The sequence below is a fragment of the Hydra viridissima genome, unplaced genomic scaffold (genome assembly GCF_058129835.1).
Source record: "Hydra viridissima isolate aposymbiotic clone 2 unplaced genomic scaffold, HvirCarnegie_v1 scaffold_8, whole genome shotgun sequence".
In the NCBI taxonomy this organism is placed as follows: Eukaryota; Metazoa; Cnidaria; class Hydrozoa; order Anthoathecata; family Hydridae; genus Hydra; species Hydra viridissima.
Window position 1 is genome coordinate 11,421,125 of NW_028324307.1, and position 16,443 is coordinate 11,437,567.

Consider the following 16,443-nt stretch of genomic DNA (forward strand, 5'->3'; position numbering starts at 1 on the left):
TCCACCGATGTTCAGGAGCGAGGTAGCGCAGATACCTCGCTCCTGCAATCGTTTCCCTGCAGCTTCCAGCATTTCGATGCAATGTGTCCTTCCTCACCACATTTAAAATATCTAACAGTCTTCGGAGATAAGCTCTTCGCAAGCGAACAGTTCTTTGCAATGTGATTCAAACCTTTACAGTTGTAACACACTAACGCAGTTTTTGTAGCATGGCGTCTAGACACAGCGCCAACAGCATCACTGTCAATCACATTTGCACAGTTCATAGCAGCTCTCGCTCTGGGTAACATTTTATCAATCGGGTCCATTACGGCTCGAAATCTTGATGATAAGACTTCTGGCAAACCCACAACAAACGCCAAACGCACAGACTCCTCTGGTAATTTAGCTAGATAGGCTAATCGTCTTAAATCAGCTAAAAACACGTCAACTTTTTCTTCGTCACATAGTTTTCGTTTTGTGAATAGTTCATATGCAGTGTAGGCATCTATGGAAAACGCCGCTAATAACACACGCTCGACTTCCACTACATCTTTTTTGACTTCCGCGGTTAAAGCATCGTACACTGCATAAGCAGCTTCTCTGAGAAGAATCGGAAAAAGTAGTTCAAGCTTTAAGTTCTGAATTTCAGCAATCACTTTTGTTCGTTGAATCCAAACAGCAGCATCCGAAGTGCCATCATACGTTTCAAACATATCAAACAATCTCATACTTGGTTCCATGGCCCGGTTAGCTTGTAGTTTTTTCTCGCAATCAACAAGTCACTAAATAGCAATAATTTTCTCTTCTAACTAACTCTCCCTTTTTACAAATTTTCTCCTTTATATATACCCCATGCTTTTCCCAAAATATCCTTCCACAAACCGTCATAAATCACCACAAACACATATTTACAATTCTTATTGGTAAATCTATTAAAGCTATTAAATCCCTAACGTCATCAAATGTTCTAGAACTTTCCGAAATTACACTTTTGCAATTTTTTGTTAAACAGTTACCTTTTGTGTTTTTTATGCCAATCTAGAATAAAGAATATTTATAATACTGTAAAAATGCCAATAAATATTGAATGCTGTCATTTTCAATTTTTTAAGAATAAGCAAAATTTTAAACACACTTTTCTTCTGCGGACGGCGATAGATGATTTCAGTTTTTATAGTTTTGAGATCAGGAAAATGTCAAAATTGCTTTCACCAAAGGGTTTTTCTGGAGCTTGCCAGAGTAATTCTTTTCTTCTGCGAATGGGTGTGAGTTACAAATTTATTAATATTTGTTATATGCGTACGAGTAAAAAAACAACTTGCTTTTTAGTTTGAATAAACATGTCAAAAACAAATAAGTCTGTTATTATTAATAAGAAAGCAATAAGAAAACGAAGCTTCGTTTGGACATATTTCGAAATAGACCAAAAGAATCAAACAAAATGCAGCATATGTTATAAGATTCTACCTTACAACAGTTCGACAAGTTCAATGCAATCCCATTTATCAATTGATCATTGCATTAATTCAAAAATATCTAAAAAATCAACAATTTTACTCAACGATGACGATATATCCGATATTGAGAGCGGTAATGAGTATGGTTTTGAAGAGATTGGTCATAAAAAATTAAACAAGTTATTGGTGAACTTTATCGTTGGTACTGATCAGCCGATTTCGATAGTACGTCATCCAGATTTTGTAAATTTAGTTAGTGAGTTAAACAAAAGCTACAAAATGCCATGCATAAATACGGTGAGCAAGAAATTAATTCCATCAATTACGGACAATCTAAAATCAATTTTAATGCTAGAATTGAAGGGATGCCAATTCATTACAATTACTTGTGATGGTTGGTCATCATTGAGTAAAAACAGTTACCTTGGTGTGACTTGTCATTTTATTGACAAAAATATGATTCTGGTTGACCGAAACCTGGATCTTAGGTTTATGTCTGAAATGAAAACAGCTGAATATTTATTTAGTACGTTAAACGAAATCTTCAGTGAATGGTCAATCACTAATAAGATTTTTGCACTGGTTACTGACTCAGGTGCAAACATTTTCTCTGCAGTAAATAAATTTGATGATAATGTTCTTAAGATTCCATGTGCTGGTCACCGTTTGAATCTTGTGATTAACGATCTTCTGAACACGAGAGATGTAAAAGTAAAAAAATTAAAAAATGGGTCAAAGCGTTACGAAGTAAAAGATTACGACGGTAATGGAAAATTAATTAATAAAGAAATTACGGAAAGTGAAGTTAAAGAAATTGAAAAAATTAACGAAGGCTAATTGGAAATCGCCAAGGTAATTTCATCCTGCAGGCACATTGTTGGTTTATTTAAGCATTCGGAGATGTTACAAAAAAAGTTAAGAGAAGTTCAAGAAACACTTCCATATGAAACTAAAATAAAGTTAGTACAGGATATAGCTATTCGCTGGAATAGCCAATTCGATATGATTGAATCTATATTAACTAATAAAACTGCGTTGGATATGATAAGCATCGAATACCAAAATATAAAAGACTCTCTTCCCACTGCTAATGAATTTAAGGTGCTGGAGGATTTATGTGATTTGTTACACCGAATTAAAGAGCTAACAAAACTTTTTAGCGGAAAGAAATATGTTACAGTAACATTTCTGTTTCCAACATTGTATTCTCTACTAAATGGAATGCTTGAATCGCAACCCATTTTTACAGAACTAGTTAAGACTTTTCAAAAGGAATTGTTAAGGTCTCTAAAAGGGCGTTTTAAATACATTTTTGCTAATGACTTTTTCTTAGCAGCTACTTTTCTTGATTTCAAGTTTCGTAAATTTGAGTTTATCAAAAGTGATGTCGATAGACATGAATGCATTACAAAGGCAAAAATGTTTATAAAAACATTTTATGAAATGCATCTAAAAGAATCCGAAGAAATTGATATAACAATTGAAACAAATTGTTTAAATAACACTTTAAACTCATCAAACAGCTCAACTGACAATACCATAAAAACATTTCAGCAATCGTCAACGCCACCGTTTGCAAATACTAATACTTTAGTTAACAACAAAAGACGAAAGCCAATTAACTTAATTGAACTAGTAACAGATAAATCATGTTTTAATTTAATTGAAAACAATGATAAACTTGAAAAAGAAATAAACGATTACAGTCTGCAATACTTTCAGAGCTACGAAAATAGTGCCATCGAATTTTTCCAAGCAAATCAAAAATTGTTTCCAATTTTGACACATATTGCACGGGTAATATTTTCAGTTCCAGCGACATCGGTGCCATCAGAATGCTTATTTAGTTCAACCGGTTTAATAGATACGGAGCTGCGGAACCGGCTTGCGCCGAGCTTATTGAAGCAGTTAGTTTTTATTAAAGAAAACAAATAATAAAAAACATTTCTTTATCAAATAATGTTTTGTTATAAGAGTTCGAATTGAACTTCTTAGTAATTTAAAACACTTGTATTCTTTTTTGTTTATCTGATGAAATTTTTTACAGACAGCTTAATTAATGACAAGTTGTTTTCTTTCCAGTCTTTATTTTCTTTTCCAGTCTGGAAAAAACACCAGTATTCAATCATTGCGCTAGTAGGTGTCACTTGGTGGGGTGGAAATAAAATTTTTGCGAAGTAAAAAATAAGGTTCTTGTTTTTTGAAAACACGTGTTTTACAACACATTTTTGGCCATTATGGATGGTAAAATTTAAAAAAAAAAAAAAAATAGCTGTTTTTTATTTTATTTTAATCAAAATAATCAAAATTAATAAATAATCAAAATTATGATTTTTTCTTTTTGATGACAATAAATGTAAATTTATTGTCATCAAAAAGAAAAAATCATAATTTTGATTATTTTAAAAAAAAAACTCGTTTTCAGTTGTGTGCCACCTTATATTTACCAAAATAGTATTTTTTTGTCATATATACATATATATATATATAATATATATTTTGCCAATATATACATATTATATATAATAAAAGGTCTACCTGCCGAAACACCCGTGGTAAATTATTTAGGCACCCGGTTATTTTAATATTATTATGCAAGTAAAATATAAGGTATTAAAATTACTTTTTGGAATAATTTTAAATTTCCAAAATTATTTTTCTTCGTTCTTGAAATTAAATAAACTTTTCGAAATCTAATTTTGTTTTCGAAATTAATTTTGCTTATCATATATTGTTTGGTTTTTTTCGAAATTATTTTCACATTTCGAAATTCTGTTTTTTCTTTCGAAATTAGTTTCACTTTTCGAAATTCAGTTTTTTCTTTCGAAATCAATTTCACTTTTCGAAATACACTTTTTTTTTCGAAGTTAATTTCAGTTTTCGAAATTCTGTTTTTTCTTTCGAAATTAATTTCAGTTTTCGAAATTCACTTTTTTTTTTCGAAGTTAATTTCAGTTTTCGAAATTCTGTTTTTTCTTTCGAAACTAATTTCACTTTACGAAATACACTTTTTTTTTCGAAGTTAATTTCACATTTCGAAATTCTGTTTTTTCTTTCGAAATTAATTTCACTTTTCGAAGTGCAATTTTTTATTTCGAAATTAATTTCACATTTCGAAATTCCTTTTTTATTTCCGAAATTAATTTGGCTAGTTCGATTATTTTCATAAGTTTTTATAGATTTCGAAAAAAAAGAAGTATTTCGGTACCGTTTTAATCGAAAATTTTCGAAATTTACAATTTCGATAATGAACCCTAACCGAAATATTACTTTTTTTTTCGAAATCTATAAAAACTTATGAAAATAATCGAACTAGCCAAAATAATTTCGGAAATAAAAAAGGAATTTCGAAATGTAAAATTAATTTCGAAATAAAAAATTGCACTTCGAAAAGTGAAATTAATTTCGAAAGAAAAAACAGAATTTCGAAAAGTGAAATTAACTTCGAAAAAAAAAGTGTATTTTGAAAAGTAAAATTAATTTCGAAAGAAAAAATAGAATTTCGGAATGTGAAATTAACTTCGAAAAAAAAATGTATTTCGAAAAGTAAAATTAATTTCGTAAGAAAAAACAGAATTTCGATATGTGAAATTAATTTCGAAAGAAAAAACAGAATTTCGAAAAGTAAAATTAATTTCGAAAGAAAAAACAGAATTTCGAAATGTGAAATTAATTTCGAAAGAAAAAACAGAATTTCGAAAAGTAAAATTAATTTCGAAAGAAAAAACAGAATTTCGAAATGTGAAACTAATTTCGAAAGAAAAAAAAGAATTTCGAAAAGTAAAATTAATTACAAGAAGAAAAAAAAAGAATTTTGGAAAGTTAAATTTATTCCAAAAAGTAATTTTAAAACCTTATATTTTATTTGGATAATAGTATTAAAATAACCGGGTGCCTAAATAATTTACCACGGGGTGTTTCGGCAAGTAGACCTTTTATTATATATATATACATATATATGTATATATGGCAAAATAATAGGGTAAGGTTGCTAATATTGTACCGATGCCTATATTGTACTTTTAACATAACTCGTTATTTTTACAACCCACAAAAAATTTTTTAACTTATTTTTTATCTTTGCTGAATGAAATTAAGTAGTCAACTGTTTTTTTTTGTCATCCAACTTAATTAAGCCCAGAATAAGCTCTTGTTGGTTTGTTATTGAAGATTTCTTATTTTATGTTTTTATGGCTAAGCGTATTTCACTAAAAGAAGCAGAAGATATGATTTGTTCAGTGTACTTATGTTAAAGCATAATTTATCTAAATTTAAAGTAAATACTTAGAATTTAAAAAATTTTATTTTTAGTTGTCAAATTTTTTAATTAACTGAATGTCAGATTAGTTGCGTAAATTGTACCTCAAGGCATGTCCTAAATTGTACCGACGCAACCATTCTGACCGCTAAAAAAAACGCGTGTAAAGTTTAACAAAACCCTTTTGAGATTTCAATTAGAGAAATATCCATACTTACAATACGAACTTCACCACTTAAACAAAAAAAATAAAAATTTTAGTATTACTCTTGTATTGACAAGCAGTCCTTAAAAAGATGCACTCTCTAGTTCAGTTTTACCAATATGTCAAGGCTGGTGTCAACATGGCTGTGCAGGTGTTAATCAAAAACAGACACAATATATCTGAAACATTTGCCAAAAATAATGTTTTTATGTATTTTATTTTACAATATTTAGTGTGGTTGTTTTTAAAACAGATATAGTATATATTGTTTTACATTATTTAGTATAACTTTCTGTAACACCTACCTTCCTCCTCTATTCTAATCTTAGCTAACATATTGGTAAACATACAATTTAAATTAAAATTGTACCATATGTGGTGATACCTGTTTTCGGCATTTTCCAGAAGAAAAAAAATTCAAGTTGCATAGAGTTTGTTAAATAAAAAACTTCATTTCATTATATTATGGGCAGTTAGATGTTATGTTATATCAGAATATTTCCAATTGCTGATTTTATAAAAACCATTCCTTTTAATCAGTTCTTTAAGTCCCTTAAATCTAAAATCATAAAATATTTGCAAAGCTGTAAAGTAATTGAAATCAAGAAAGTGGTACAATATCGGATTACAACGGTACAATTAAGGATCTAGTTTCCTTAATTGTACTCGCAGCGCTGTTTTTTTAATTTGATTCTTCGAGACTTAATGCTTTTTAAATTTTGAGTTTTTTTAACATCTTTACAACAAACAATCCCTAAATTATGAAATCCTATTGAAAATCCATGCTTTCACTCAGTAGCTTACCTACATTTTTTAGCTTTGTCTAAGGGGGTACAATATTGGCAACCTTACCCTACTATCTTGGTAAAATTAAGGTGGCACACAACTGAAAACAAGTTGTTTTTTTTAAGTAATCAAAATTATGATTTTTTTTTTTTTGATGAGAATAAATTTATATTAAAATAAAATAAAAAAACAGCTATTTTTTTTTTTTAATTTTACTATCCATAATGGCCAAAAATGTGTTGTAAAACACGTGTTTTTAGTAAATCTTTAAAACCTAATAACTTGATTTTGCCTAAACAACTCGAACTTAAATTTTGAGTTATGTAGCAAAAAGATTGCTTAGTTACAAATATAATTGTTTGAAATCGTTGTAAATCTCATCTAAATAATCCCAAGAGAGTAATTAGGCGTTTACGTTACAACAATGATTTCATATACGTGCGTTACAGGCCTTAAAGGAATTGCATATTATAACTTTTAAATATCATAATTATATCATTTAGGAAAAGCGCACGAACTTTAATGCAAATTCTAAATCTAAAGTTTAAACATACGTTATGCAAATTTAAAATTAAAAAGTGTTTAAACTGGTGTTCATATTGACTTAGACTAAATTGACTAAAAGTCGAAATTAGTCGACTTTGAAAAATCTTAGAGTCGATGTAATCGACTTTGGATTTTCTACTAATCGACTAAAAGTCGATTTAGTTGTATAATAATACTTATACATGTATTTCTAATATTTTTTTATTTGATTGAACATTATAAATTTTTTTTAGTTTTATTTTGTTAACAAAAGCAAATATGATTGTTAAATAGAATGCAGTTTTTTCAGAGCCGGAATAATTACCCCCCCTTCCTTTCATATTAAATTAGAAATTAAAGTATAGTATCTCCCTCCATTATATTAATTGTTGAATGAAGATGCTTTTAAGCATCTTCATTCAATAATTAATAACTAAAAATTTGTATAGTAAAAATTTAAAAAATTCTACGTTCAAAATTTACAATTTAAATTGTAACCAAAAACACTTAAGTAGCTTTTGCTACAGGTAGGTTTTATTCACTTTGAGAGGGCTAATATTTTATATGAAACATTTCACCGTGTAGATGTAAGTGGTCATTCGCAAATTATGTCACACAAAAAACTTTTCAGATCCCCCTCGTCCCTTTTCCACAAAATGTCACAAAATATCAATCCCCTATCTTATCCTGAGGGTTCTAATCCCTATAAAAGAACCTTTGGGGTTCTAATCCCTGCAAAAATATTTCGAAGCAAATTTTAGAATTTCGAAGGCAAAAAATCTTTTCGGTATTATTTTCAGAATTTCGAAATCACAAAAATATTTCGAAACAAATTTGACAATTTCGAAAGTGAAAAAATGCTTCGGTAATATTTTCAGAAATTCGAAATCGCAAAAATATTTCAAAACAAATTTGACAATTTCGAAAGTGAAAAATTATTTCGGTAATATTTTCAGAATTTCGAAATCGCAAAAATATTTTGAAACAAATTTGATAATTTCGAAATGAAAAAATCGCTTCGATGCAAAGTTAATTTGTTTGAAATTATTTCGAACTTACCGAAACAAAAATAGAGTTTCGAAAACTATTTTTTTTTTATCAAAAATTCAACTTTCGCTTCCGTGAACAATCTTATTCTAAAGATCAGTTGAAGAGAAAGAAGAAATTTTAACTCAAGACAGTCGATTTTACAGAACGATTATTATAAATGACCGCCATTAAAGAAACGTGCATGGCGGAAACCTGTTTCTAGAAAGGAATAAAAATTTATACGTAGCTAACTTTATACTAACCGATGAAGAACATAAATCATAATGATAATAATTTTGAATGAGTTTTAAATAAATAAAATTACATGCTATTACAAATTACTTGCTAATATAACGACGAAATATTTTAATGGTTTCAGTGCATAACATTTTACTAAAATCACTTCATGATCTGAAAGATAAGAACGTTATTCTTAAGTTGATATTTTTATTTGTAGATTAAAATGTAATTTTAATATAAATGTGTGTTTTTATAAAAATATATGGTGTTTTTAATAAGGCCAAAAACTGCTTTAGTGGTTGGCTGTGCACATAACGTTTCCATTGAGAAAAATAGTTAAAAACAACAGTGAGAGGAAGAAGTTTTTAGAAGTTTGACTGGTGTGATTTATTTTCCTTTTTTTTTGTCTTGAAATAAAAACATTTTTATCTAGATACAATTATGCCCTTTACAAAAAGTTCATACCAACAGTGACGTTGCAGATTCAAAAGGAATACAAGAAATTACTAGAGTCCTCATTTGTATCTTTAGACAGTATACTTAATGTTGGAATCTTAGGAGGAGATAGTATGAGAATGAAAGGACATTTGAGGAATATTCTAACTATGTTGAGTATTTGTTTTCTGACAATGAATACTCTGATAACCATGTGCTTAATGATTACGATCATAGCTCAACTTTGAAGAAAAGTTTGTCTGGATGTTTTAGCATTTGACCAGGTTTAAGTATAGTATAAATAGTTAAACAAATCTCTTTGATAGCCAAACTTTTTACAGGAGGAAAGATCAAGAATTGCTCTTAAGCCACACCCTAAGAAAAGTAAGAGGAAGTTATCAATAATTGCATGTAATAAAGCAGAGTAGTATGTGACTTTTTAGTTTTTTATCTGTCAAAGTAAGGTTCTCTTTTGCACCTGAATTTTTATTTTCATTATAGCCTTTTTAACTGATAATTTGCATGTATTAAGTTTTTTTGTAAATATAATATTGCAAAGAAGTTTATTTACAGTCAAGATTGTTTTTATTAGGATTCCAGTCTGCATCTTTTGCCGCTGTCTGATTCTTTGCAAGAAGTTACCCCTGATATAAAAAGTAAGTTTTTTAAAAATGTTATGCAACATTTTTAATTTTTAACATTTGGGAGTGAATAAAATAACAAATGATATGTTTTTTTGGGGTTTATTTTTATTCATTCCTTTCTTTTGCATTTGTATAATGTTGGTGGTCAGTGATGTATCTAGAAGTTATTTAGGGACACAGGTAAAAAGAATTTCAGCTTATATTTTGAGGACCTTTATTTAAAAAAAAAAAAAAACAGTCAGCGCACAGCTGTATGGATATTTGAGTCATTCCATGCCAACTGGACCAAGGTCCAACATGGACCCCCTCAGATTTTGATGATACTTAGTGGGTTTGTTAATATCAATGAGAAAAGCAATTCCTGAAAATTTCAGCATAGAATCTTTTGTGGTTCATAAGGTACAGTCGTTTGAAATTTCTGATTTTTCCAAAAATAAAAACTTCAGTAGCAAAAAAATGTCTTGTTCATACTTTGAAGCTCTATATTTTAAAAACAAAACTTCAGAAAACCTTCTAGTTTTTTTAATTGTATACAACTCTTGACTTACTTTAATAAAACTTTGATATTGATTTCTCAAATGTCACATTTTTTCCATAATGGCTACCTAAAAAAGCTAAAAAATTGTTTGCAAATGTAAAAAGTTGATTTTTGATGAGTCAATATACATAAACTGCAATTTAAGAAGTGAAAAGACATATTTTTTTAGTTTCTATATATAGTAGGCTTCCAAATTTTGTAAAATTTACTGATAAGATACAAATCAGTAAAAAATTATAGACTTCTAATAATGGCTGCGGCTAAATCTTAGGAAAATGTGCCTCCACTTCAAACCACCGGTAACCAAGGACCAACACTGGTTTTAATTTTTTTTTTTTTCTTCTAATTTAATAGACTTTATTTCAGTGATTTCAGAAAAAAAATAGTGGGTACTCATGGGGAAGATTACAAAATCAGAACAATGAAAATTGCCCAAAATGCATTAAAAACAATAAAAATAAAGTTATTGTTGTACTTTAGTTTGTGTTATATATTCTAATAAAAAGTATGTATGAATTTAAAAGTATTTCACAATAAGTACTAGAAATAAGTTTTTAATTAAGATTGAATTAAACTCAGTTTTTCAATAGCCCCAGCTCATACCTGCTGCCTCCCCCCTTCCCCCCTCCCCCAACCATTTACTTTTTCACATTTTTGCCCAGAACTTAGAAAGAAATATGTCTGATGTATGAAGTGTCTATATACACAAACAAAGAATTCAACATACACATTTAAAAGCTGTGACATAAAAAACAAGTAAATTATTGAAGTTTTCTTTTTATATCTTTTTTTTTTACTTACAAATTTTATCAATTCCTATATACTTGTTGTGCCAAAACTTATGGAAACCTTAGTTTCAAAACTTGTTTTTAAATAAATCTTTTTAGGACTTTGCTGAAAATTACAGTCTTTTAATTCAAGATGCAGTACAAGGTTTCGATTCGAACAACAGTCAAGCAACATTGCATTCTTTTGTTATTTATTATACGGAAGAAAATATGATAAAATGTAAAAGTGTTTGTATTATTTCAGATCATTTGCAACACAATACAAACTCAGTTCATTGTTTCATTTATGAAGTAATAAAACATTTAAAAGAGTTGATGCCTTACTTTAACCACTGCATTTATTTTAGTGATGGTGCAGGTTCACAATATAAAAATTATAAAAACATATCTAACTTATGTCACCATGAACAAGATCATAAAGTATCTGCAGAATGGCATTTTTTTGCCACATCACATGCTTGTGATGGCGTTGGGGGCTCTGTCAAAAGACTTGTAGCTAGGGCCAGTTTACAATCACTTACAGATCTTATCAATTCACCTGAAAAAATGTATGATTGGTGTAGACAAAATATTAAAGGAATATATTTTCAATACATTTCCAATGATGCAATTGTATTACATTGCATAAAGTTTAAATTAGAAGAACATTATGCTACTTGTTCAACAATTCCAGGAACAAGAACCCACCATTGTTTTATACCACAAACATTAACTACTTTACAGATGAGATGGATGTCATCTGATAATAAATTTAACTAATGTAAATGTTTCTAAAACGCATCATATGGTTTCACTAGCTTCTCTTTCACCAGGAATTAATATAGCATGTGTTTATGATCCAAAATGGTTTTTAGGCAATATTGTGGAAACATCTGAAGAAAACCAAGATGTTCTTATCAAGTTCATGAAGCAGTCTATTTTGTTAAACACCTTTACTTGGCCACATAAAGAAGATATTTGCTGGGTTCCAATAACGCACATTTTATGCAAAATTTCATCTTTAAAAGTTCAATCAACAACTGGTAGATGCTATGAATTATCAGCTCAAGAAAAAACTGAAATATTACATTTGTACAATAGCATAAGTAACATAATTAAATAACAATTAAGCAAAATTATTATAAATTAGATTTATTTGTTTTAAACATAGTTTTATAGCAAAAATTTATTTGAAAGATTCAATGTTGATTGTATATTAGATAATATTTTTTTATTACATAATCAACTTGTGCATTGTGTTGACAAATCAAATAACTTATATAAGTTATTATATTAACTTGATATAAGTTGTAATCTAAATTTGAACATGATAATCAAATAAGTCAAATTAATGGGGAGGGGTTGAATAGTGACTATTAGAAAAATATTACAAAATTTATGGTCATGGTATTAAATATTGGGTAAATTAGACTAGAAAGTCTTTTTTTTCATTTAAACCTAATAGGCTACTTATAAGGCAGCAGGTATGAGCTGGGGCTATTGAAAAACTGAGTTTAATTCAATCTTAATTAAAAACTTATTTCTAGTACTTATTGTGAAATACTTTTAAATTCATACATACTTTTTATTAGAATATATAACACAAACTAAAGTACAACAATAACTTTATTTTTATTGTTTTTAATGCATTTTGGGCAATTTTCATTGTTCTGATTTTGTAATCTTCCCCATGAGTACCCACTATTTTTTTTCTGAAATCACTGAAATAAAGTCTATTAAATTAGAAGAAAAAAAAAAAAATTAAAACCAGTGTTGGTCCTTGGTTACCGGTGGTTTGAAGTGGAGGCACATTTTCCTAAGATTTAGCCGCAGCCATTATTAGAAGTCTATAATTTTTTACTGATTTGTATCTTATCAGTAAATTTTACAAAATTTGGAAGCCTACTATATATAGAAACTAAAAAAATATGTCTTTTCACTTCTTAAATTGCAGTTTATGTATATTGACTCATCAAAAATCAACTTTTTACATTTGCAAACAATTTTTTAGCTTTTTTAGGTAGCCATTATGGAAAAAATGTGACATTTGAGAAATCAATATCAAAGTTTTATTAAAGTAAGTCAAGAGTTGTATACAATTAAAAAAACTAGAAGGTTTTCTGAAGTTTTGTTTTTAAAATATAGAGCTTCAAAGTATGAACAAGACATTTTTTTGCTACTGAAGTTTTTATTTTTGGAAAAATCAGAAATTTCAAACGACTGTACCTTATGAACCACAAAAGATTCTATGCTGAAATTTTCAGGAATTGCTTTTCTCATTGATATTAACAAACCCACTAAGTATCATCAAAATCTGAGGGGGTCCATGTTGGACCTTGGTCCAGTTGGCATGGAATGACTCATTTGTAAATAAAATCATTTTTCCAGAAAACAATATTTGCAGAAAAAAAAGGTCCTTGATTTCTGAGTTTGAGAATCAGTGCCCAAATACTTTGAATGCTGTCAGAACAGTCAACATTACCCTCTAAATAGAACTTATATATGAATTATATTTATTTTAACTAATTTGATCTGGAGTTATGTCAGAATATTTTTAATACCCAAACCGGTATACCAGTGTCAAAATCAGCCTGGATATGTCACTAGGGGGTATGTACCCTGACATTGTTAGGATCAATTAATAAACAACTAATAGGATATTTTTGCTATTTGTTTTCATGAGCTAAATAATAACTTTGAGGTAACTACTGACCTTTATTCACAAATACACAATTATTTATAGAGGTGAAACATCTTATTCTCAAAGAGTGGCTGAAATAAAACTTATTTTAAAGGAGCTTGTTGAAGTAAAGTTTCATGCAACTGGGGTGAAGTTGCTAGAACCAGTTGACCAATTGGTAGCACCTAATAATAATCAAAAGGACAAATCAGAATATAATAACTTGGTATGATCTAATTATCTTGTTTTTGTCTGGGTTATTTGAAGGTTCAGGATTAACTCTATAAGTTGTATATTTTAGCTTGATAGTTTGAAAATAGTTGGTGGCAGAAAGCCAAGAGAGCATGTTTTCATGATCATGAGAAGGTAAATGACAATTTCAATCTTATTTCAGTTAATCAGAAATTTAATTAAATAGCAGTAAAAAACAAATAATTTTGACCATTTGACTAACAATTACTTGTAACTTGAAAATAATAAAATTTTTGAGTAATTTACTGTAGGTATTTAAACTAGTATCTACATGCAAAAGTAATTTTGTTCGGAGTTTAAATTTAATGATTACAAAATTTTACAATTTATAGTTCATTCAAATAGTTTATTTCATGTATTCAAATATGTCATTTCATTTACATATTCAAATATATATATCAGTTTATTGTAATCAGTATATCTATCAGGTCAATTTCCAATCAGCTACAATCTAAATTAAATCAAAAAGGTGATGGGGAAAAAGTAAGTCTTGAAAACCTTGTAAATATCTGGAGTGTTTTACAAGGTATAGTTTTAATGTGTATATAACTGCTCTTTGAATTAAAAATGTACTCTTTAGCTCATATTTGTGCCATACTAGTATTTTTGTCTCCATCACCTTTCTTTATCTATACCAAAGTAAATTATGTTGAATATTTTAAAATTTTTTCGTTTTGACAGATTCCTGTGAATACAATGTTGAATCAATAAAAGATCTAGAAAAATGTTTTTGCAAAATGCTCCTGCTCGCAATCAGAAAAAAAAAAGACTTTACAGGTAAATTGGTGATACATAATTGTTAAAATCAATAAAATTATATTTTCAAATTAACTATTATTATTATTATATATTACATCTTCTTCAGATAATTGAAGATGAAGAGGTTAATAAATAGAAAAAAACAGCTTAATAAGGTTACTTTGTACTAGAAAGACGTGTTATATCTCATATCTTTGATGTTTTTATGAAATTTGGCAACAAGTCGAGTGAAAGTTTATATATGTTTCATGTAAACAGATTTTTTTAATCATTCTACATGTCTTTTAAAGCATTGGTGCATTTATTTACATGCTGTTATATTATATTTTAGATACCGATGCCGAGGAACAGCGAGTTGGCGGACTCAGTAAAGAATTATAGTTTTCTTATTGTAAACATTTGTTTTATAATCTTGGTAAATAAATTTCAACAACTTGAACCTAATTGTTTCTTTACTTGTGTAATTTTTTAAAGAGTTTTTAATCTTAACTCAGTCGGCAAAAGATATCTAAACTGCATCTAATATGCATCTGAAAACTAGTGTAAAAGATGTCTGAAATCACGTCGTGAATGAACGCTAAATAGATGTCTATCTTATAGATGTCTTTTAGATGCATTTTATTTGATAAAAGTGCATCTTTTAGATGCATAAAAGATGTGGAATATACGTATACTTGATTAATTTTTTTATCTAATAAAATGCATCTAAAATATGTCTATAAGATAGACGTCTATTTAGCGTTCATTCACGACGTGATTTCAGACATCTTTTAGACCAGTTCTCAGATGCACATTAGATGCATTTTAGACATCTTTCTGCCTGCTGGGGGAGAACTGAAAATTTACACAAAGAATACTTGAACTGCGATATGACCATATCAAGTCTTTATTCGGATTATTATCTTCCCTGGTGTATACAACAAAATATTGAACCAGTTTTAGAGCATACTTATAGAAAAATTTTTTGTTCAAAATGCATTATTGGTTTTAAATTACCAAAATCGGACACCTGCAAAACGTGTGATCAACTCAATATTAAAATAAAGCTAGAAAGAATAGTTGCCAACGATCAAGAGTTGATTCGATTACAAAATGAACTTAGACTCCATAATGCAAAGGCTCTAAGCTATTCAAGAAAAGCTTAAATTGGAAACGGCAGTTTCAAAAAACAGCAATAGAAAATTAGTAATTACTTTCGATGTAAAACAGGCTTTGCCACTTCCGAAATTAACAACTGGGGCCAATGCTATAAACATAAAAAACGAAGTTTTTTCCGTAAAACACGACGTTTTTACCGTAAAAAGCGAAGAAAAAAAAAGTCCATTGCTATAAACATTCAAAAAATTCCGTTTTTAAGATAAAAACTTCGCTATTAAATCCGATACAATAAACGAACAAGGGAATCGCCTTTTCAGATAAAAAATGCGTTTTTTCGAAAAAACACTTCAGATAGATTTTTGATCTCAATTTTAGATATTTTCTTCGTCATTTTTGGCGGCCATTGTTGGAACAACGTTAGCGCTTCAAAATCATTGAACATTCTTTGTTGTGTTTTTATGTAGATATTTTATAGATAAAACTGAAAAGGATTTTAGTAACTCCATAATAAACTAATTACTTAAAATATGCATTTAATCGATTATTCAGTTCCTTGTTGTGTCGACAAATTTGCCATATAATACATAAATACACAACAAAATAATACACAAATACACAACAAAATAAAATGCTGTCTAAAGGACTTAAAATGATACTAGCAATAAAGATCAGAGATAACGAAGAGGTTCTTCTTGGGAACTTAGTATGTTTTAATTAGTAAACTATTTAAAAAAAAATATGTATAATTACATGTGTATATATATATATATATATATATATATATATAT

At 28.5% G+C, this 16,443-nt stretch overlaps 1 protein-coding gene across 5 annotated transcripts; it reads left to right on the top strand.

Moving 5' to 3' along the window:
* Nucleotides 1-5,423: 5,423 nt before the first annotated feature.
* On the top strand, nucleotides 5,424-14,996 carry LOC149885089 (uncharacterized). 5 transcript variants are annotated; one of them, XR_016454876.1, is made up of 8 exons: nucleotides 5,424-9,301; nucleotides 9,510-9,573; nucleotides 13,610-13,772; nucleotides 13,848-13,912; nucleotides 14,227-14,324; nucleotides 14,480-14,575; nucleotides 14,664-14,807; nucleotides 14,889-14,996. XR_016454876.1 is itself a non-coding variant. In XM_090095541.1 (7 exons), exons 4-7 carry the CDS (start codon nucleotides 13,899-13,901, stop codon nucleotides 14,936-14,938), a joined length of 258 nt encoding a protein of 85 aa, XP_089951667.1. In that variant the 5' UTR covers nucleotides 5,424-9,301; nucleotides 9,510-9,573; nucleotides 13,610-13,772; nucleotides 13,848-13,898; the 3' UTR covers nucleotides 14,939-14,996. The 5 variants fall into 5 exon arrangements, 2 of the variants coding, with proteins under 2 accessions (XP_089951667.1, XP_089951668.1); XR_016454877.1 differs by lacking the exon at nucleotides 14,227-14,324; XM_090095541.1 differs by lacking the exon at nucleotides 14,664-14,807.
* Nucleotides 14,997-16,443: the final 1,447 nt, after the last annotated feature.

Bases quoted from the DNA above. Each gene is read 5' to 3' on its own strand.
- LOC149885089 (XM_090095541.1), top strand. The intron at 14,325-14,479 runs GTATAGTTTTAA...TCGTTTTGACAG, and splicing joins TATCTGGAGTGTTTTACAAG to ATTCCTGTGAATACAATGTT. The intron at 14,576-14,888 runs GTAAATTGGTGA...ATTATATTTTAG, and splicing joins AAAAAAAAAAGACTTTACAG to ATACCGATGCCGAGGAACAG.